The 24,804-nt window shown below is 36.4% G+C and overlaps 1 protein-coding gene across 1 annotated transcript; it reads left to right on the plus strand.

Annotated features, from left to right (window-relative positions):
* The first annotated feature begins 11,583 nt into the window (after positions 1-11,583).
* LOC132269065 (F-box/FBD/LRR-repeat protein At5g22660-like) lies at positions 11,584-14,752 on the plus strand. The gene is made up of 5 exons (XM_059770075.1): positions 11,584-11,712; positions 11,829-11,928; positions 12,305-13,150; positions 13,234-13,377; positions 14,214-14,752. Exons 2-5 carry the CDS (start codon positions 11,887-11,889, stop codon positions 14,535-14,537), a joined length of 1,356 nt encoding a protein of 451 aa, XP_059626058.1. The 5' UTR covers positions 11,584-11,712; positions 11,829-11,886; the 3' UTR covers positions 14,538-14,752.
* The last annotated feature ends 10,052 nt before the right edge of the window (positions 14,753-24,804 follow it).

Genomic DNA, 24,804 nt, shown 5'->3' on the forward strand with positions numbered 1-24,804 from the left:
CCTACCTATTAGACAGAAAATGGAAAAGAAATTTGAGGCTTAAAATATATATATATATATATATATATATATATATATATATATGAGAAGTTTATAGAGAGATGTTGCGTGAGTAGGAGAGATTCTTCCAAAGCTGATAGTGTGTGATGTATAAATGTTAAGCTTAATCATGTGGGGTCCACTCATAAAATAATGTAAGAAGAGTAATGGCTCCCCGAAAGATAATACACATATAGTCTTAGAAATGCGTCATTGCTTTAATACATAGTGGTCCCAACCAATACAACATTACAACATGAAACAGTTACAAAACATCTCGATCTATTTCCTGCCCCAGGGGCTCACACTTTAACCATCATCAGTATCACCCCAATCCAGAACCACACTACGGAACATGTCCATCATCCTGGAAAAGATGAACCCGACACTGCATAAAGTGCACAGGCATCTGTCCAAACTCACTGGTAGCCCCCATTACCAGAACAATAGTGTGCAGGCATCTTCTGTCACACCCAATCTCACAGGATCCCCCCGTTATAGAACTCACAGGTGTTCCCCGTTACACAATCACTGGTAACCCCTGTTACTATATTAGACTCACAGGTATCCCCCGTTACAACACAACACGACTCACAGGTAGCCCCCGTTACAACACGACACAACGCACTAGCAATAACATGACAAAACGCACATACGACAATGCGGCATGACTCCCAAATAACTATATTACATGACTCACAGACAACGATACAACACGACTCACAGACAACCATGCAACACGACTCACATGTGTCCACCGTTACAACACAAACTGACTGACAGGTGTCCCATGTTACATTCGACATGGCTCACAGGTATCCCCCGTTACAACACAAGCCGACTCACAGGTTTCCCCTATTACAACTGACACAACTCACAGGTATCCCCCGTTACAACATAGTCACAGGTGACCTCTCGTTATAAAACTCACAGGTAACTCATGCTACATCCAGCACAATAGTGCACAGGCATCTGCCCCATCTCACAGGTATCCCCCATTATACAAGAATCAATCACAGTAATGCCTTATCTCCTCTGTAGACAGTCCCTCTTCATGTGGCCCATCTAACCACACTGAAAACAAACTCTGAAACTAGATTTATCAAGCGGACACTCTGCCTTGCAGTGTCTTGGTTGTCTACAATGGTAACACACCACACTCATCCTAGAGGACCCTAAAGAAGTACCAACAATAGGAGTAGCACCTGTCGTTCGTTGCTCCTGAGAAAACAATAAAACACATATGTGCCTCCTCCTGTCCTCGCTTCCTGAAGAAGTACCCACATTCACACCTCATTCTTGAGAACCAACTATACCACACCTTTCTTGCCAATCTTTGGCTTTTGCCTCCGCCATCTGTGCTTTAGTAACCACCTCAGAATAACTCTTTAATCCCAAAAGTGTCACCCCCGGCCTAATAGAACGATTTAGGCCGTACACAAAACATCATGTCTTCTCCTCCTCATTCCCTAACACATCTGTAGCAAAACGTGAAATAGAAGTGAACTTATTCTCATACTCCATCACTGACAGGTCACCTTGCTCGAGACTATCAAACTGTGTCCTTCATTCCCGTATCTTGGTCTACGGGAAATACTTATCAGAGAAAAGATTCTTGAATGTATCCCAACTCATACTATCAGTATTATACGCGCTAGTCATGGTCTTCCACCATACTGCCGCGTCGCTAACAAACTTATACGTGGCTAAGGTAATCTTTAACCGATCATTAGGTGCGACTATTGCCCTGAAATGCTTTTCAACTTCATCAAGCCTGTATTCTGCAACTAACGGGTCCAGACCTCCCTCAAATGTTACTTTCATGAGTTTGCCAAACTGAATAAGGTACTGAAGATTCCGCTCCATCTCCGTCTCCTATGGTTGAATAACCGGTCGTGGTATCACTTGAAAAGTTATGGTACTCGCTAAAGTGAGTACTAGAGGTCTTGAACTGGTTTAATGATCATGAACAGGTTCAAGATGGGCAATATGCCCAAACATGAACCAAATGCACCCCTTGAACGGGTTCATTGGGACTGAACTGGTTCAAGATGGTCAGAATCTTGAAAATGCCCTAAAAACCTTAAAATTGTGCACTTGTGCATATAGACACCTCTTGGGTCCCTTGGTAACCACATTTTAGGTCTAAACGTGTCCCAATTCATGCATTCAAAGGTGTGTAAAACATAATTAAAGCTCAATACAAGTCCAATACATTGTTTAAAGATCAAATTATGCAAATCCCATTTTTATACAATCTCTAAAGAATTAAATACAGAAACTGAGGCTTTCATTGCCAAAATTACATAGTTTTAATAAAAATGAATTGAAATCCTAACTACATCAATAACTATGGATGCCTATCATTCACCGGCTCATCTCCGAGTTCTTGAAAAATATTAATGATAATAGGGTGAGCTCAACAGCTCAGAAGAAAAAGCCTAAAGTACATTCCTAAAAATCCTGTGAGCCGCAACCAAAGAAAATGGATCATGGGATTATGAGTCATATCAATCATACATGAATTTCACAAATTCACAAATGTAATATCCCTAGTTTTCAAAAGGATAAGATTGGAATTTAAATTTTATTCTATGTGCTTAGGTGTCAAATTGTTTTAATTAATTGTTTTATTTAAATGAATTTCTTTTTTTTTTTTTTAAATTGTGTTTGTTGTTTAGTCATTTAATTTAATTGCATTCATTGATTTAATTGATTTGTGGTAATGATTTAATTTATGGTTTGGTTTTTTTAGTTTGGTTTACTTATTTAATTAAGTTAAATGAGTATTTAAATTACGTTAATACAGTCTTTAGGGTTCTGTTGAGTGGTCCAGTAGGTAGAAGCAGAGACGGATTACAACCTATGGGCCGATTAGGGTTTAATTTAGGTTAGGGTTTCTATCTGAGATTTCCATTAGAATTAGGTTTTATCTATGCCTATATATATATGTTTATAGCCTAAAGGAAAGGTTGGAAAACCCTATTCACGTATCAAAATACAGTGTCATACAGAGTGAGGTTTTGAGAGAAACAGAACAAGTTTGTGAGGTTTCCGGCTGGGGCTTCAAAGTCAGACCTAGGAGAATGGAAGAGTAGAAGTAAGAGGAGGCTAGACAGTAACTCAGCGTTGCCAAAACAGCGGATATGATGCTGGGATTTCGTAACTGAAAGCACAGGCAAGTTATCTTCTTTCTCCTTCCCGTTGGCCTGTGTTCTGTGCACCTAAGTATGCTCTAGGGTTTAATGGATCAATAACTGAATTATGTATGTTTTTATATGTCTGTTTAATTATGTGTATGCTTTGATTAAACTCTATGATGGTTCCTGCAAGTGTTGCTACTGTGTTTGGTATTCAAGCATGTTTAAATCAGTAAGTGTTAAAGGGGTTTAACGATGTAAAATTGGTCTGAATAATGAATTTGGTTAATACTTGACACACCTAGAACATCTAGATTTAGTCTTTAAAAAACAAAAAGGGGTGGAAGCGGCTTAAAACAACGCAGAAGGTCGCAGATGTTGCAGAGGTTGAAGACGGCTCTCAGAGATGGAAAGAGCCTGCTCTATGGAGAGAGAGCTGGCTCCCTCATCTTCAGAGCCGGCTCCATGAAGCAATGGAGCCGGCTCCATGCTCTAAAAAGAGCCTACTTTCAAGTTCAAAGAGCAGGCTCTCCTATTTTGATGTATACTGGGTTTTTGGATGCACTGTGTGGACGATTTTTGAGTCTGGAACTGTGTGGGAAGTAGACTAAGATGATTAACATGTAACCTAGGTATTTTTATAAGCTCTCAGTGCATAAGAGATGCAATTATGCAAGTGGAATTAATAGAGGGAACTTAAACAACTTCGCATGTTAGTTATAGACGGAAAGGATTTAATTGCCTAAGTTTTAACTAGCAATTTAAATGGATTATAGCATGAGTTTAAAACTTATTTTAAAGGTACAAAGGGTCTTCATTTAAGTGACTGGACCTAGGCGTGGTTTGGATTTTGGTTGCTAAACTACTTTTTTTAATTCTGTAGTTTACATGGTTTTGAATTGGATAGTACTCTGGTTGTAGTTACTGTAGTGTCACACCCTATTCTTCAATTAAGGATTTGAATTGGATTATGGTTTGGAATTTAATGGTTGAAATATTAAATCTTACTCTGCAATTAACTGGAGTATATTTTTAAATTGAACTTGCTGAAATAGTATACCATATTCCGCAATTACTTGATTTATGGTTTGGATTTAAGTTGCTGAACTAACACTTAGATTCTGTCAAGCATATGAATGTTGGCCTGGATTTAATTAAAGAATTAAATATATATATTTTCTGTCAATTATATGGATGTCGGTCTGGATTTTAAATTGACGAACGATCAAACATTGTTTCGTCAATTACATGGATTTTATTGTGAATGGTTAGTTGATGAGTTATTTAAATTCTGTATTTATCAACTATATGGATTATGTGGACTATATTTGATATACTGCTTAAAATGTTGCATCATTTACGGATCATTTGCATGGTATGCACCGGTATGGGACGGTGGCATACGGAGGGAAGGGCTAGATCAAAACGCTAACTCCTACCCATTCATACATACGGAATGGATTAACTAAAACAGTTAAATCCTACATGGTTTCATGTCGTGTCAGCTAAAACAGTTGAACGACATATTGGATGGTTGATTATATTTCGGTATGAAATAGGATAGGGATTTAATTAAAACATTTAAATCTTAATTATATGTTGTGTCTTGAGTGACGAACAGTTGATCGGCACATCATTATATTTGGATGGGAATTTATATATAAGATTTATAGTACCGCGATATGAGCTTGAGTCTCAGGATCGTTGGTTAGGGTGCGTATATGCAATATGATGCATAGCTAGTTATGATGGTTAAGGTATACCCTGTTAGGTCTAGGTACTCATGCCCACCTTTGGGTGCGTTTTTACATGTTGCATTCTATTCAGGTTAAGACCCTCATCATAGTCCAGTAAGAGTCCTGTAGTGTGTATATATACATATCTATGGACTATTTAGATATGGTTGAGATATATTGGGTGTATCTGTGTATCGAGTCTCTGTTTGGATTGTAGTTAGGATAGAACTTGTTCGTGGGTCTAACCCACTATTATTTTACAGGTAACGGATGGTTCCAGTCTTAAAGCTTGTTTGTGCTAAGCAGAGACGGCTACTCATTCTTCCGACGACGTAGGAGTTTCTTCGTGATTTAGCATTGGAGTCCTTTAGTTGTTATTTTCTAGTGTTGCAGTTTTATTAGGGGTCCACTAGATGGATTCCCGAGTTGTATTGGAAATGGAGAATTTGTATGTGTCAGAATAATTCTTTACTTATAAAATTATATTTTGAGGTTTCAGTTTTTGAGATTTCTATTCTAGTTTCTTTTCAACAGTTTTTATTTATTCCTGTTTATCTTATTTGTATTCTGTGTTCGATTATCGCCTAATTGGTTTGATATCCTCGGGTAATCGGGCGTGGGCCTGCCAACCCGCATCCGGAAATCCGGGGGTATAACAACAAACCAAACCATCAAACATGAAATACAAATGTTCTCTTCTTCTTTTCTAACCAAACCTCACTAAAACCTTCTTAATTAACCACCACCTTAACTTACAACACTATCCTTCATCTCACTTCCTAACCTTTTCTACCATATCAAACCTTCACTATTTCAACTCACCCCATACCAAGAATATGCATATCATACTACCATTTATCAATATACAAGTCATTATTTACATCATGATTATCATATCAAAAACCCAAACATAAAATTTAGTCACATAATTCGTACTTTCACATTTTCTCATAGAAAATAGCATGCTTGGCACAAATACAAGAAATAATCATATTCTCAATCCACAATAATTAATTCAATACTATCTCATGCTTAACATCACAACCAAAAAGCTACAAACTAAGCATGCTTCACAATATCAAGATTTTAATGTAAGAAAATACATAGAATCTCACTAAAATCATAGGAATTTGTAATTTAGACTTCCCTTACCGCAAAATAGCAAACCAAACAAGGCCTTAGCAAGCCCTAGCTTTAAAATTCTCTAAACCCTAGCAACATGGGTGCCAAATGGAAGCTCTCCTCAAGCTCATCAACTTTCTCTCTATGGCATCACCAAAAACAACTTCTAATATCCCCAAATCCAAGGTTGAAACATATGTGGCATATATCTGATGCAGATATGGAATATAGAGAAAGAAAAATGAAGACAAAGAAGAGGAAGAGGTGATGCCCGAAAATGAAAGAGGAAAGGGAAAAAGTTGGTCTTGCACTTGGTCAAGTGGTCCTAATGGTGCCACTTGTCAAACAAAAAATGGTTTATACTTTTGGTGAAGTTTGAATCTTGCCCTTGCTCATTCAATGTAATGCCTCCTCTATCCTCCAAAATATCTTCCGAACTATGTAGATATATGAATATGAATATATGAGTGAAATGTCTATAATGCCCCTCACTTAAAATGAGAAAACCGAGAGAAGTTCAAGAATTCAGAAATCGACCCGACATCTGAAAAATTTAAAAATAATACCATCACTTCTAACTGACTTAAAATGATTAAAAATAAATTTCCAAAACCCTCGGCAAGATGAATGACCAAAAAGCCCCTCGGGGCCTGCGTGACACGCAAAACGAGGTAAGAATTAAAATAATCCAAAAAAATTAAATAATTTCCAACAAATAGAAAATAGGAAAAATCGGTAACGTTACATTATGGATGAGGTTCATGCTTCGTGTTGACATAGGAAATGACGGTTATACCCATAGTCGACCTCGAGTACGGACAAGGGTCCGGCCAACTGTTCGGACCCCACCCATGAGTTTTTAGTGGGCACGGTAAAATACGCGCCGACGGAGCCGACAGTACAACCTATGAAAGCAAAAGCTAATAGCAGCCCACCGGCAAACGCCGACTTGTGTCAGTTTGTCTGTGAAAGGGACGTCTAACTGTGGCACTTCATTCCGATCAAATCACTTTGTAGGACCAAATGCCGTTTTTCTCTCATACAACAATTCACTTTTTGAATTCTTGACATTCCTATTACTACTTCCTTGATCGTTACTCTAAGATTCCAAAAATAAAAATAAAAATTTACTGTATCCAGTTTTGCAAGAATTTTTATGTGTGTTATTTTATTTATTTACTTTTGGTAAATTATACTCATTTTTTTGTGAGTTAGGCAAATTGTGTCACCTATGAAAAAGTGACATTGAGTATAAAAGTGTAATACTTTTATATTATAATAATATGGAGTATTATATTATATTATATATAGGAGAAAGACAATATTATTATTTTATAAATTTAGTCAGCTGGAAATAAAATGGTAGGTGTGTTGTTAATGTAATTTATTCTATTTTTTTTTCTGTAGAAATAATTAAGTGGGCTCTTCTTCAATTTATCTTTATGATTCTGGATATCATAATTAAGTGGTCTCTTGTTAATTTAGATTTGTCTTAGTGATATAGGATATTTCTATAGCAGACAATTAGATTGGAGTTCACATAAAAATTATTCCAATTTGACTTCCCTTCATTTTAAAACTCAATTTAGATTCAATTTATGCTTGTGAGCAGTTCAAAATCTCGAGTTCAAGTTTGAATCTAGCTATTTAAAAAAAAAGTAAGACTATTAAGTAAGAAGAATGTGCTCTAATAACTCAAAGTTACGTAAAAAGTCATATTCAAGTCTCTATAGAAACATATATGTGCGTGCAATTTTGTTTAAGAAAAAAATAAATAAATAAAAGAAAAGGAAGAAAAATATATATATTAACAATGTTCTCTACGTGTGAAATTATCAAAAATCCTTTATAAAATTTCGTATAAGGAGTACATTCCTACCATGGAATAGGTACTTTGATATGCGCATAAAATTGAAAACCTCATTTTCCTAACAATTCACCCCTAGATAATTACGTTAAAGGGTATCAACTCTACTCGAATTCTTCTACAACGTGGAAATCAGGAAAATGTGTTCTAAGTTGGGTGTCAATTTTTAATGAATTATTTAACAGATCAAATTATATAAATATAAAACTATATAAACATAAATTTGAATGACTCAGAATCTAACAATTGTTAGATTTCAATTCTTTTTTTGAGTGAACAGCAAATGAAACTATTCATTTCCAACCCCTTGTATACGCCTAGGGATGGCAATTTGACCCACCCCTGCGGTTACCCGTCCCGTCCCGTTTTTTGCGATTTTGGAGAACCGTCTAGCTTATTTGGGTGTGGATGGTTTGATGTAATAAAACCCACACGGATTTGATGCGGGGGTGGGGAGAGGTCGCCTTGCATCGCCCCGTCCCGTTTAGATAGAAAAATTACTTAAGTACCCTTATTTCATTCGTATATATATTTCCCAATATATATATTAAGTACCCTATATAATAATATTAAATTAACAAATGAATTTGATTAAAAAAAGAGTTACAATAGTGAAGAACAGAAGATGAGGAAAAAAAAAAAAAAGAGCAAATTTATTTCAACAATAAATAAATTATGGTCTTAAACGGGGCGGAGAGGGTACCCGTGGAGGTAAAAATGTTAAACGGTTACGGGGATGGGGTGGAAGGTTCCCCCATTTATATGGTTTTGGACAGGGACGGGGGCGGGGTTTTTAAACGGTTATGGGGGGTACACCTGCCCAAACCCGCCCTGGTCGTTCGTGAACCGTAAGCTTAAGAGTGTGCATTAAGGCGAGGGCCAAGAGTTTTACATTTATAGAAGCCACTACTACATTTCACTATTAATATAGCTAGGGCGAGTAGGGATCGTCCCAAGGGACTGTGAAGATCGAGCAGTGTCGTGGAATCACAATTAAGCTAGTAGGTCAAGTGATCAAACAATTGGTTAGTTGGTTGATTAAAGAGCAACTAAATTAAACTAAATAATAGCAAAAAAATTGCAATTAAGAGTAAGTGAAAGAGAGAGAGAGAGATATCTTGGGGTTTAGAGATCACCACCAAGCAATGCATTTCTATATCATTGACAAGTGATTAATGAAGGCAATTAGGGTGTTGCAATATTGGTGTGTGTGTATTTGGTTGATTCAACAAGTAAGGATGACTAGTTAAGTATGTATTGTCTAAACATCATGTGAAAGGCACAATATATCTAAGCTATGAAGCATATATTGTGTACACAACATGTGAAAGGCACAATAAATCAAAACAAGTCGTTAATCATTTCACTTAACTCACAATCCAAATACAACATAAGGATAGAGACATATGCTAATTGCATTCAAAAGCTTGGATCATCAAACAAGAAGCATAGATTGTCCTCCCATTTAACACTACACTACAACTACATTACATCTACACTACTAGCATGAAAATAAACTAGGGGAGAGGCACAACCCATCAAGAGATAAGCATGAACCATCAAGAGAATCACAAAAGCATTCTTTTAAGCACAATGTTTTGACAATCTCTAAATCTATAGTATCAATACACATAGACACGCATCAATAACACAAAATCTAGAGATAAGCACATGAATATCTATTCTAGCATACATAGACATATAGATAGAATGAAATGACCAATTGGAAGCATTAAACCACATAAATCATTGAATAAACAAGATCCATATATATCAAAGTGTCAAAACATCAATTACAACACTAATCCCTCAGTAATACACAAGATTAAGATATAGAAAGCATGCTTGGGGCTAACTCTAGCCCCAAGAGGATGTCTAGCCACTCATGGTGATGATACTCCAACCCTCAAGGGCTAATTCCATGGAAGAGGTTTGCTCCTTGTTGATGAAGATCTCCAATGGTGTCTCTAGCCTCCTCCTCCTCCAAGCTTCCTCTCCAAGAGATTATATGAATGTCTAATTTTTTTCTCTCTTTTTGAAAAAACAATCCTTATCCTTATATAGGTAGGTCAAAATGACACCCAAAATGAGCTAGGGTCGTGCACACAATATTCTCCAATGATTGGATAAAGGACAACTTTCAATGAGCTAGAATTTTAACTTTTTGCACTCGGAGGAAGTTCGATCGATCGAACCTTGGACTTGGATCGATCGAACTGGCTGAGATCGATCAAACTGAGGCTGGATAGATCCAACTGGCTGAGCTTTTTGGAAAAAGACAAATCCGAGATATTTTGGGAGATATTTTTGGGAAAAGGACAAAAGGTGGTTAGTGGGTCGACAGTTATGGATAGGATCAATCATTTGAATAAGGACAAAAGTGTTCGATCGATCGAAGGATGGTGTTGGATCGATCGAACTTTTGGAACTTTATGCTTTTTGATCAAGGCTTGAATCTATCTTGAAGTGCTGAGATCGATCATTGTTCGATCGATCGAACCTTGACTTTGGATCGATCGAACTTGCTGTTTTGCTTCTTTCTTCCTCCACTTTGCTCCTTTCTTTGTTTAATCTCAGAATTGCTTCAATTAAGCTCTTATTTGGCTGAGTTAGCTTATTTTTGGGATAAGTGGCTGAAAATGAAAATAATACGAGATCAATCTAAAACGGTAAAGTAAGATAGATAAAGGTACTAGAATGCCTAAGCTTAAAGGGTTTAAATACGCACTTTTTAATACTCATCACGCCCCCGTTGCCATCCCTGTATAATACGCCTCATTTAGGGGTGAACATTGGGAAGGACAGGGCACTTAATAATTACTGTACAATTATGAAAGCCTGACATGATTTGAACTCAAGCCTATACAATACTAGCCAGCCAAGGCCCAAACTATAGGACGTACTAACTGAAGCCAAGCCCACCCATATGACTATAATTTATTCTAAATAATACTCATATATACTCATAAAATAATCTTTTTTACATTCAATTTTGTCCTCCTTGAATGAAAAGACAAATAGCGAATTGAAAATTTGAAATTAATTGTCCCTTCGCAGGACATTAAATAATTGAAATTAATTGGATTCTAATTTGCTTTAGAAACTATTAGGGGTGAGCAAATAATTTATATATATACGAATACGATTCGATTTGATCCAATTCAATCAGCACATTATATTTATATGTTAGTGTGACATATTAAAAATAGTTAAAAAAATTAAATAGGTAAATCAACATTTCAATGTGTCAATTGATAAGTCATTCATAAGTCAATGAGCAATAAGGTATTTTTATCTTCTGTCAAAGATAGTTGGGGTGATTGTTTAATTTTGTAAACTTAAGAGTATCGTCCAAACAGTGTTGCAATTTACCCTAATAATGATATCTAACATAAAAATAAAAAACTTAGGGATTCTTTTTATTAAACTTAGGGGGTCTTATCTCAATTTTTCTTAGAGCTAGGCTTTAATTTATAATTTATAAGACTAATCAATGTCTCAATGGAATGTGAGTTTGACCCGCCCTTGACTCCACTTGCTTCTGACCCCCCATGTGCCGTTTTACGACCTCTTTCTATCAATAGGTCGGTTGCAAAACTGATGGGCTAAGCCCACTCACGTTGGGCTGGTTAATTTTTATTTATTTTTTATCTAAGCGCGTGAAACAGATTGGTGTATATTTACCATCATTCCATCGTCCAAATTCTATATGTTCCTTCGTGCCGAAGGATTTGGAAATATTTCTTCTAGTCATTACGATCACAACAATCTGCTTCGACACTCCGCGCAGCCTCCGCTATCGCCTCAGGTGACAAGATCTGCTTAGTAATATACACACACACACACACACACACACACACACATACTTTCTGTGTCATATATTCTCATTGTAGATTGATAGTAATTTTTTGAACAATTCCTCAGTGGGTGTTCAAAGTTTTTACGAAGTTGAAGACTTGGCTAAAGGGTTTTTGGTTACACAATGAAACAAAGACGACTGAACTCCAAATTTGCACTTAGGAAGGTAAATATTTTTTTCCCTTTAAGCAATTTGAAATTTTTTTTGAATCTTTTCCATATAATAATAATCATAAAGCTTTCTTTTTTCTTAATCGTCAATTTCTCCGCTAAATTATTATGTGTGATTGAATTATTGTGTGTTTGCGTGGTTGTTTTCTCCTTATTCGTTTTACCTAATTTATCATGTCTCTGTTCAATTCAATTTTATTAATTTATACTGACTGTCCTCACTATGTTATGTGGTTTGCAATAATCAGTGTAAAGAGAGGAGTTGTTTTCTCCTTATTTGTTATCACCTAATTTCTCATGTTTGTGGTCAATTCAATTTTATTAATTTATACTAATTATCCTCACTATGTTATTTGGTTTGCAATAATCAGTGTAAAGGGAGGAGTAATCACTCTGAAGATCGGATCAGTCAGTTGCCGGATGAAATTCTTATTTGCATCCTCTCTTGCTTGCCAATGAAAGAGGCGGCAAGAACTAGTGTAGTCTCAAGTAGATGGAAAGAGTTGTGGACATATACAACTGGTACTTTTAATTTTGAGGCTTTGAAGTTATTGCGGAAACTTCGAAGGAAAGGAAATTGGAAAATATTAGGGGTGGAGAGGGCTAACTATATAAGTTGGGTGAATCGGGTCTTGAACTCACACAAGGGTGCAACCCTGGATGAATTCAGAATTCACTTTGATTTGGATTCTAGTTCTACATCTGATATTGATAATTGGGTTCACTTTGCAATGGAGAAGAGAGTTCAAAGGCTTGAGTTGAATCTTAAACGATTACATAGTAATATTCCGGAAGGGCATTACAATTTATCATCTATGCGGTCCCTGGATTTTTCGAGACTTGAATCACTAACTGCAATCCGTTTCACGTATGTGGATGTGACTGCAGAATGCCTTGAATGTTTTTTATCAAGCTGTCCATTTCTTGAAGAAGTATCTGTTGATAACTCGGCTTGTCTAGTCAATGTTAAAGTTTATGGTCAATCGCTCAAGCATTTGAAAATAGCGTACTGTTGGTTTTTGGAAGACATTGAGATTTCTGCGAAAAGTCTGGTGTCACTTGAATATTTTGGTCACCAAATAAACTTGTGTTTCAAGAGTGCATGCCATCTTTCTAAACTAAACCTGGGGGGTCAGTTTTGCAAGTTTATGAAATTTTCCCAGTTTTCAAGCTATACCTCTCAGCTGCAGACACTTGTATTGAAGTTGGATTACGAGGTTAGTATCTAACTTACCTCTCTTTTGTGCCTTCTCTTATTCTTCAAGGTTTTCTGACACATTTCGTTATTTGGACTCTTCAGGTATTTGATAACTTCCCCAAATTTCCTGAATTAAGGAATCTAAAGCATTTGACATTGAAGGTGTATCCATACCGTATCAGGAGCTTCCTTCCTTGCATTTCTCTCATAGAGGCAGCTCCTTGTTTGTATAGATTTTGTCTCGAGGTTAGTGCTCTTACCTTCTGGTTTACAATATGTGCATCATATTCTATCCTGGAATCTTATGTTTTATGTTATTTTAGGTGATTACTAAGTAATTTTAACTTGTAATGGCATTCATACTACATCATCGCTCTCTTTTTCTTTTTTCCCTCTAGATATGTATGATTTGCTTTACAAAATTTCTGAGACCTATAGATAAGATTCATATCTTACATAAATTTACCTAATATCAAAAGAATTTGAGAACAGTGGTGCACTGTGCATCTAGTTTGTTTTCATTGATTTTGTAGCTTAGGCTTAGCATCGGCCATTGGAGGTGTTTTTTAATATATATATATATGTGTGTGTGTGTGTGTGTGTGTATATATATTTTAAAATTTCATGAGAAGACAATATATTCCTACATTGCCTTCCAATTTCTATTATTTTGATGTTCAATGTTAATCTGCATCTCTCTCCTTCAAGGAAAGTTTGTGAAAAAATTCTTTATTTCTTTGCCTCATACGTGTGAATTAATGATTACCAATGTGTGATGTATGAACTAGATGCTATTATAGAGGCAATAAGTTATACATCAGCTCTTAGATGGAACCGATGTTAGAGGTATTAATACATAAGATGACAGTCCTTTGTGGACTAGGCTACTTAAAAGAAGATGTTAACTTTCAGTAGACTAATACTTTTGATTCATTTTGTTTGTGGCTAATAGATTAAGTGCATTGATTTAGGTCTTAGCTTTAACCAGTTTGATCATCATTCCATTTTCATTGTTTGGAATCAAAAGTCAATTTCATTGTTCTAACAAAATTGAATTAATAATCGGACCATTGGTGTGGCAGGTTTTTTATGGGAATATTGATTGTCCTGGCCGCTACTCTTTGCAAGGGAAGGTGGTACAAGGAAGGGCTGAGAAACGTCTGCTCAAATGTCCCAAGGTGGTAGAATTGGTTGGATTTACTGGCTGTGAGGTTGATGTTGAGCTCGCCATGTACTTATTTGAGAATTTTGTCTCGCTAGAGAAGATAAATATTGATACACGCCCACCGTATTTGATAGGAGCTGAAAATGAGAATGTGGAAGATGAGAATCGACTAGCGGCGAAAATGTGTGCTATGGGACTGCAATCAAAATTACCTCGAGGGGTTGAACTAATGATAATATGAAGATTTTGTGGAGGGCTGCCCATGTAACATTAGATGGCAATTTGTGCTTTGTAATATTTAATTAAAGATGTAATGCTACAATGTCTGGGTTTAAAATAGAGGACAGGCCCCTCTTTTAACTGTTGTGATGTTGTATGGTGGAAAAATGATGAGAAGTTGTTATAACTTGTATATCATGTGTAATAAAGTATTTGAAAAATCATTTTTCATTTAAATAGGTAAGCAACTCGCACACTTTGTGTTCCTAGTGTGACTTGAAGCCCTCAGCCTTGAAGAGATACCACCCAAGTTAGGATCTGGTGGTGTAAGAATATAATTTTTCACAGTTGCAGCATTTTTCTATTTGCATTATGATTTTCCATTCCCATTTGTCTTACAGGTTCATGGAGATGGTTTGATGATTCTATGTTGGATTGCTGTGAACCTTTGTCAAAGGTTAAAATTGGAGGCATTTCATTCTGGCAAACTTGCTAAATTTGAAGCTTTTCGGACAAATGAAAACACTATTCGATGATTTATGATTGGTAGAAATAAACAGGGACAAATAGGACACAGTTTTTCTAGTTCGTGTGCTACTAACCTTTTAATATTGGTAGAAATTTCGATACAAGGAAGAATGTGAATGCTAAGGTCTATGGACAAGGATAAGTAGTGTTGTTGGGTTGTCCCTTTCGTACATGCTATGCAATTTTGACACTCTCTATCTCCTTGCATAAAAAAACTAAACAAATACTTTGGTGGTAGTCCATTGTCACTCTACATTAATTTTCTTAAAAGGAAAACAGTAGTTATTACAACAATATTTATGTTTCTTGTGATTTTAAGTCTAAGGCCTATTTTTAGCATAATGAGAGTTAATTCTCGAGAAGAGATCGTAGTGGTTGAAATCGATCTGTTCTTTTTTTTTTTTTTTTTTTTTTTTTTTCTTGAATGTGTGTATTTTTATTCTTACAAAATGAAGCAATATGTTGATCTGTTTTAAATTATTTGTAGATTTACATCTTCACACTTGTATTCTTATTTCTGAAATTAAATCATTTTCCGATTCATAATTATTTCAAGGCCTGAAAAAGCACTAGGCTTTCTTTATACAGTGGTACAATCTCGTTGCCACTACGGCTGATATTGTTCAGCTACTATTCCATATTACTCAAAATTTTTTTTTTTTTTCGCTCTGTGCTTTCTGTATTATAAAGAACGTCTTTACAACTAAGTTCTGAAACTGGAACCCTCTGTGTAGTTCAAGGCCTGTGGTTTTTTTTTCACTATAGATCATAAGAAATTATCACATAGTTCGTCTTAACTTAACACAAATTGTGTCTTGGGGGAGAATAATTTTTTACTAAACATCTCCCATGGCTTGGTTCCTCCAAAGAGGAGACTAAATAAGAAAAATGGAGACTAAAAGGTTTCTGAGTAAGCCTCATCCTTTCCTTCCTATCCCTCTATTTCCTCTCTACTGACACAGTGATGAAATATTGTGAAGTTGTTCATCTGTTCTTTTCTCTTGTCTTGTCCCTTTTGTATTATTTTCTCTTCTTCTTTTAAGAAATAAAAAAACCCATCTTTTGATTATTGTTCCTTGATTTTGATGGAAATTTAAATTTTAGTTTGAGTCATAATAAAATTATAGCCTAATCAGTGTAGTTATCAAATTATTTATATATTTCAAAGTAAAAGGTTAAAGGTTTAAATGATATGTAGATAAGTGAGTTTGTTATTAAAGAATAATAATAATAATAATAAGGGTAAATTCTAAGTCACATGATTCGCATGGACGACTTCCGCTCCAGAGCTCCGAACGCGGATCGATGTTTTGAGAGCTTGAGTTCGCGAACTCAATTTTTGAATTCATGAACTCACTTTTAGAATTCGATCTTTTGCCTAAATACCTGTTGACTCACTGGAAAACATGGCCCGGATGGTCGTTCGGATTTTCTTTTGTAAAGAAAAAGAGAGAAGATTAAGACTAAGAGAGATATGCATATATATGTGTGTTTGCAGATCTGAAGATGAAATAAAAAAGCACTACCAATAGTCACTTCTATCTCCAAAGATGAAGCCTAATCTTCCGATGAGATCTCCTTCAATGGATAGTGAATTTTTTGTGATGCTGCTGTAGATTGTGATTTTGCCCATCGAGATAACTTCTTGGCATACAGAGCTCCGCCGTTAGCAACTTAGCTGCTGGTCTAAATGATGCAAATGCAAAAGGAGTAGGGTTATACTTAATAGAACATGAGCTTGGGTCTTTTAAAAAGAGTAGGGTTATACTTAATGGTAATGGGCTAAGTTTTATTTTTTTCCAGAGTACTGAAATTGTTATGGCGTTGGGCTCGGATAGATGGGTGGGACTGGACCTTTTATATGGGCATTTTATAAGTTCTAACATTAGTTGAATTTAAAATAAAAAAAAATTATATATATATATATATATAACATAAAATGTATTATATACATGCGCTCTCAAGACGCTCCCGCTCTCAACTAATTTTAGACTTTGCCATTTTTACACTCCCGCTCCCGCTCCCGCATTGTGTGACATAGGGTAAATTGCACAACTTAGACACGGTTTAGACGATAACATCCCCAAATTTGCAAAATTGAACAATCACCCCAACTACCGTTGACAAAAGGTAAAAATACCTTATTACCCTTTGACTTATGAATTGACTTATCAATTGACCCATAGAAATGTTAAATTATCTATTTAATCTTCAAACTATTTTAAATATACCAGACTAACATTTTCACCACTACAAAGATTACACATATACATATATATATTTCAACTCAATCTCATACACATACACACACACACACACACACACACACACACACACACACATAAAGAGAGAATAAGTGAAGAAAATTTAACCATGTATCAAGTCTATCACACTCATTTGGTTACATTTATGTTGAAACTAAACAAAAATGTATTGTTTAACTAACAGTGATGCCACATATAGCAGAACTATGACATTTGAATTTTTTGCATAAAGTTTTTGTAACGACCCGAACATGAGGGTCTAAATCGCTAACCAGTCCCTTACCTCAACCCGAGGTCAACTAAGGGTAAAAAGTCATTTCCAACGTCAATACACTATATACACATCATCCCAAGGGTCATAAAACACTGAACTACTAACATCACAGAAGGAACACAAATGAAGGTAGAATGGCAGCGCCGATCGATTAACAGCCTTATGTTGGCCGACTGAAACTGCTGGGTCGGTTGGCTGACTGAGTTAGTCAACCAGCCGAAACGATATAATGACATGAAAAATGCACTTTCGGTCTGCTGACTAGCCTAGCCAACAGCCGACAGCCCTGAAAGCTGCAAATTTAGCAGTCTGCAACCTCTCTGGTCCTGTAACCAACCGAGCTCTTTTGTGAGCCAAAGCACAATGTAAAACCTCTCCCAACTCACGACAGTTATGATATAAAGTCCCATAATCATGATCATTAAAAATAAATATTTAAAGTAGCTCACGCGCATCCCATCCGTAGCGTGCATATTTCAAATTTCATTTATACATGTCCAAGAAACATAATTGGAAATACAAGGCCATAAAATATACACATTTTATTTACGTGATTACAAGGAATTTAAATACATAAACGAGGTCGCCATAGCCGTACATACAGCCTTTTAACATTATAAAGATTTCTAGTGTCGCCTAAGTTCGTGAATATAAGTCATATGTCCATACTTCTCTGATTTCCTGAAAATATTAAGATAAGGTGTGAGCTTAACAATTCAGTAGGTAATGCCTAAAATAACAATGAAGATCAAAATCACACATGGAATTATCAAAATCACAGTCCACATCATTCAATTTAAAAGATTAGTATCACATAATGAGTCATAATCATAGGTGTCAAAATGCCATGAAATGCAACGCTTTTCTGATTAAAGTCCGTTTTAACACAACGCACACCGAAAACCGCTCACCGACTTTACCGAGGTGAGATTGATAGCTATCCGCAGTTCCAAATCTAACAACAGTTTCTGGCGTAGTATCAACTTTTTCACGCCTTACACCAGGCCGCGCTCCCTCTAGGTCGAATTAGCCCCGGGCTTGCGAAACCCGGTTCCATTTACAAAACCTTTTCTCACAATCTTTTCCAAATGCATTTATTTAAAAAGAATCATTTCAACTTCACTTTTCCCGAACCATGCCCATGCCACGAATGGAATTATGCATGAATGAAATTGACATACACATATAGATGAGGAGAGCAAACTGCTCTAAAGGCGCGGCTCCTGGATCCGAATCAAAGCGGCCCAAAATCTCTTCCGAAGCCTTAAATCTAAAATTTTCAAAAATTCGTAAAATAATTACCGCTACTCCGAAAATTAAGTCCTTTAACTATGTGATAGATGACAATGAGAGGGACATTTTTTGTTAAGGAACTGAGCCCGAAAACCCTACCTATTAGACAGAAAATGGAAAAGAAATTTGAGGCTTAAAATATATATATATATATATATATATATATATATATATATATATATATATGAGAAGTTTATAGAGAGATGTTGCGTGAGTAGGAGAGATTCTTCCAAAGCTGATAGTGTGTGATGTATAAATGTTAAGCTTAATCATGTGGGGTCCACTCATAAAATAATGTAAGAAGAGTAATGGCTCCCCGAAAGATAATACACATATAGTCTTAGAAATGCGTCATTGCTTTAATACATAGTGGTCCCAACCAATACAACATTACAACATGAAACAGTTACAAAACATCTCGATCTATTTCCTGCCCCAGGGGCTCACACTTTAACCATCATCAGTATCACCCCAATCCAGAACCACACTACGGAACATGTCCATCATCCTGGAAAAGATGAACCCGACACTGCATAAAGTGCACAGGCATCTGTCCAAACTCACTGGTAGCCCCCATTACCAGAACAATAGTGTGCAGGCATCTTCTGTCACACCCAATCTCACAGGATCCCCCCGTTATAGAACTCACAGGTGTTCCCCGTTACACAATCACTGGTAACCCCTGTTACTATATTAGACTCACAGGTATCCCCCGTTACAACACAACACGACTCACAGGTAGCCCCCGTTACAACACGACACAACGCACTAGCAATAACATGACAAAACGCACATACGACAATGCGGCATGACTCCCAAATAACTATATTACATGACTCACAGACAACGATACAACACGACTCACAGACAACCATGCAACACGACTCACATGTGTCCACCGTTACAACACAAACTGACTGACAGGTGTCCCATGTTACATTCGACATGGCTCACAGGTATCCCCCGTTACAACACAAGCCGACTCACAGGTTTCCCCTATTACAACTGACACAACTCACAGGTATCCCCCGTTACAACATAGTCACAGGTGACCTCTCGTTATAAAACTCACAGGTAACTCATGCTACATCCAGCACAATAGTGCACAGGCATCTGCCCCATCTCACAGGTATCCCCCATTATACAAGAATCAATCACAGTAATGCCTTATCTCCTCTGTAGACAGTCCCTCTTCATGTGGCCCATCTAACCACACTGAAAACAAACTCTGAAACTAGATTTATCAAGCGGACACTCTGCCTTGCAGTGTCTTGGTTGTCTACAATGGTAACACACCACACTCATCCTAGAGGACCCTAAAGAAGTACCAACAATAGGAGTAGCACCTGTCGTTCGTTGCTCCTGAGAAAACAATAAAACACATATGTGCCTCCTCCTGTCCTCGCTTCCTGAAGAAGTACCCACATTCACACCTCATTCTTGAGAACCAACTATACCACACCTTTCTTGCCAATCTTTGGCTTTTGCCTCCGCCATCTGTGCTTTAGTAACCACCTCAGAATAACTCTTTAATCCCAAAAGTGTCACCCCCGGCCTAATAGAACGATTTAGGCCGTACACAAAACATCATGTCTTCTCCTCCTCATTCCCTAACACATCTGTAGCAAAACGTGAAATAGAAGTGAACTTATTCTCATACTCCATCACTGACAGGTCACCTTGCTCGAGACTATCAAACTGTGTCCTCAATTCCCGTATCTTGGTCTACGGGAAATACTTATCAGAGAAAAGATTCTTGAATGTATCCCAACTCATACTATCAGTATTATACGCGCTAGTCATGGTCTTCCACCATACTGCCGCGTCGCTAACAAACTTATACGTGGCTAAGGTAATCTTTAACCGATCATTAGGTGCGACTATTGCCCTGAAATGCTTTTCAACTTCATCAAGCCTGTATTCTGCAACTAACGGGTCCAGACCTCCCTCAAATGTTACTTTCATGAGTTTGCCAAACTGAATAAGGTACTGAAGATTCCGCTCCATCTCCGTCTCCTATGGTTGAATAACCGGTCGTGGTATCACTTGAAAAGTTATGGTACTCGCTAAAGTGAGTACTAGAGGTCTTGAACTGGTTTAATGATCATGAACAGGTTCAAGATGGGCAATATGCCCAAACATGAACCAAATGCACCCCTTGAACGGGTTCATTGGGACTGAACTGGTTCAAGATGGTCAGAATCTTGAAAATGCCCTAAAAACCTTAAAATTGTGCACTTGTGCATATAGACACCTCTTGGGTCCCTTGGTAACCACATTTTAGGTCTAAACGTGTCCCAATTCATGCATTCAAAGGTGTGTAAAACATAATTAAAGCTCAATACAAGTCCAATACATTGTTTAAAGATCAAATTATACAAATCCCATTTTTATACAATCTCTAAAGAATTAAATACAGAAACTGAGGCTTTCATTGCCAAAATTACATAGTTTTAATAAAAATGAATTGAAATCCTAACTACATCAATAACTATGGATGCCTATCATTCACCGGCTCATCTCCGAGTTCTTGAAAAATATTAATGATAATAGGGTGAGCTCAACAGCTCAGAAGAAAAAGCCTAAAGTGCATTCCTAAAAATCCTGTGAGCCGCAACCAAAGAAAATGGATCATGGGATTATGAGTCATATCAATCATACATGAATTTCACAAATTCACAAATGTAATATCCCTAGTTTTCAAAAGGATAAGATTGGAATTTAAATTTTATTCTATGTGCTTAGGTGTCAAATTGTTTTAATTAATTGTTTTATTTAAATGAATTTCTTTTTTTTTTTTTAAATTGTGTTTGTTGTTTAGTCATTTAATTTAATTGCATTCATTGATTTAATTGATTTGTGGTAATGATTTAATTTATGGTTTGGTTTTTTTAGTTTGGTTTACTTATTTAATTAAGTTAAATGAGTATTTAAATTACGTTAATACAGTCTTTAGGGTTCTGTTGAGTGGTCCAGTAGGTAGAAGCAGAGACGGATTACAACCTATGGGCCGATTAGGGTTTAATTTAGGTTAGGGTTTCTATCTGAGATTTCCATTAGAATTAGGTTTTATCTATGCCTATATATATATGTTTATAGCCTAAAGGAAAGGTTGGAAAACCCTATTCACGTATCAAAATACAGTGTCATACAGAGTGAGGTTTTGAGAGAAACAGAACAAGTTTGTGAGGTTTCCGGCTGGGGCTTCAAAGTCAGACCTAGGAGAATGGAAGAGCAGAAGTAAGAGGAGGCTAGACAGTAACTCAGCGTTGCCAAAACAGCGGATATGATGCTGGGATTTCGTAACTGAAAGCACAGGCAAGTTATCTTCTTTCTCCTTCCCGTTGGCCTGTGTTCTGTGCACCTAAGTATGCTCTAGGGTTTAATGGATCAATAACTGAATTATGTATGTTTTTATATGTCTGTTTAATTATGTGTATGCTTTGATTAAACTCTATGATGGTTCCTGCAAGTGTTGCTACTGTGTTTGGTTTTCAAGCATGTTTAAATCAGTAAGTGTTAAAGGGGTTTAACGATGTAAAATTGGTCTGAATAATAAATTTGGTTAATACTTGACACACCTAGAACATCTAGATTTAGTCTTTAAAAAACAAAAAGGGGTGGAAGCGGCTTAAAACAACGCAGAAGGTCGCAGATGTTGCAGAGGTTGAAGACGGCTCTCAGAGATGGAGAGAGCCTGCTCTATGGAGAGAGAGCTGGCTCCCTCATCTTCAGAGCCGGCTCCATGAAGCAATGGAGCCGGCTCCATGCTCTAAAAAGAGCCTACTTTCAAGTTCAAAGAGCAGGCTCTCCTATTTTGATGTATACTGGGTTTTTGGATGCACTGTGTGGACGATTTTTGAGTCTGGAACTGTGTGGGAAGTAGACTAAGATGATTAACATGTAACCTAGGTATTTTTATAAGCTCTCAGTGCATAAGAGATGCAATTATGCAAGTGGAATTAATAGAGGGAACTTAAACAACTTCGCATGTTAGTTATAGACGGAAAGGATTTAATTGCCTAAGTTTAAACTAGCAATTTAAATGGATTATAGCATGAGTTTAAAACTTATTTTAAAGGTACAAAGGGTCTTCATTTAAGTGACTGGACCTAGGCGTGGTTTGGATTTTGGTTGCTAAACTACTTTTTTTAATTCTGTAGTTTACATGGTTTTGAATTGGATAGTACTCTGGTTGTAGTTACTGTAGTGTCACACCCTATTCTTCAATTAAGGATTTGAATTGGATTATGGTTTGGAATTTAATGGTTGAAATATTAAATCTTACTCTGCAATTAACTGGAGTATATTTTTAAATTGAACTTGCTGAAATAGTATACCATATTCCGCAATTACTTGATTTATGGTTTGGATTTAAGTTGCTGAACTAACACTTAGATTCTGTCAAGCATATGAATGTTGGCCTGGATTTAATTAAAGAATTAAATATATATATTTTCTGTCAATTATATGGATGTCGGTCTGGATTTTAAATTGACGAACGATCAAACATTGTTTCGTCAATTACATGGATTTTATTGTGAATGGTTAGTTGATGAGTTATTTAAATTCTGTATTTATCAACTATATGGATTATGTGGACTATATTTGATATACTGCTTAAAATGTTGCATCATTTACGGATCATTTGCATGGTATGCACCGGTATGGGACGGTGGCATACGGAGGGAAGGGCTAGATCAAAACGCTAACTCCTACCCATTCATACATACGGAATGGATTAACTAAAACAGTTAAATCCTACATGGTTTCATGTCGTGTCAGCTAAAACAGTTGAACGACATATTGGATGGTTGATTATATTTCGGTATGAAATAGGATAGGGATTTAATTAAAACATTTAAATCTTAATTATATGTTGTGTCTTGAGTGACGAACAGTTGATCGGCACATCATTATATTTGGATGGGAATTTATATATAAGATTTATAGTACCGCGATATGAGCTTGAGTCTCAGGATCGTTGGTTAGGGTGCGTATATGCAATAGGATGCATAGCTAGTTATGATGGTTAAGGTATACCCTGTTAGGTCTAGGTACTCATGCCCACCTTTGGGTGCGTTTTTACATGTTGCATTCTATTCAGGTTAAGACCCTCATCATAGTCCAGTAAGAGTCCTGTAGTGTGTATATATACATATCTATGGACTATTTAGATATGGTTGAGATATATTGGGTGTATCTGTGTATCGAGTCTCTGTTTGGATTGTAGTTAGGATAGAACTTGTTCGTGGGTCTAACCCACTATTATTTTACAGGTAACGGATGGTTCCAGTCTTAAAGCTTGTTTGTGCTAAGCAGAGACAGCTACTCATTCTTCCGACGACGTAGGAGTTTCTTCGTGATTTAGCATTGGAGTCCTTTAGTTGTTATTTTCTAGTGTTGCAGTTTTATTAGGGGTCCACTAGATGGATTCCCGAGTTGTATTGGAAATGGAGAATTTGTATGTGTCAGAATAATTCTTTACTTATAAAATTATATTTTGAGGTTTCAGTTTTTGAGATTTCTATTCTAGTTTCTTTTCAACAGTTTTTATTTATTCCTGTTTATCTTATTTGTATTCTGTGTTCGATTATCGCCTAATTGGTTTGATATCCTCGGGTAATCGGGCGTGGGCCTGCCAACCCGCATCCGGAAATCCGGGGGTATAACAACAAACCAAACCATCAAACATGAAATACAAATGTTCTCTTCTTCTTTTCTAACCAAACCTCACTAAAACCTTCTTAATTAACCACCACCTTAACTTACAACACTATCCTTCATCTCACTTCCTAACCTTTTCTACCATATCAAACCTTCACTATTTCAACTCACCCCATACCAAGAATATGCATATCATACTACCATTTATCAATATACAAGTCATTATTTACATCATGATTATCATATCAAAAACCCAAACATAA

Source organism: Cornus florida, unplaced genomic scaffold (genome assembly GCF_030987335.1).
Source record: "Cornus florida cultivar Cherokee Brave unplaced genomic scaffold, ASM3098733v1 CherokeeBrave_3.0.0_Hap2_Chr08, whole genome shotgun sequence".
Classification (NCBI taxonomy): domain Eukaryota; kingdom Viridiplantae; phylum Streptophyta; class Magnoliopsida; order Cornales; family Cornaceae; genus Cornus; species Cornus florida.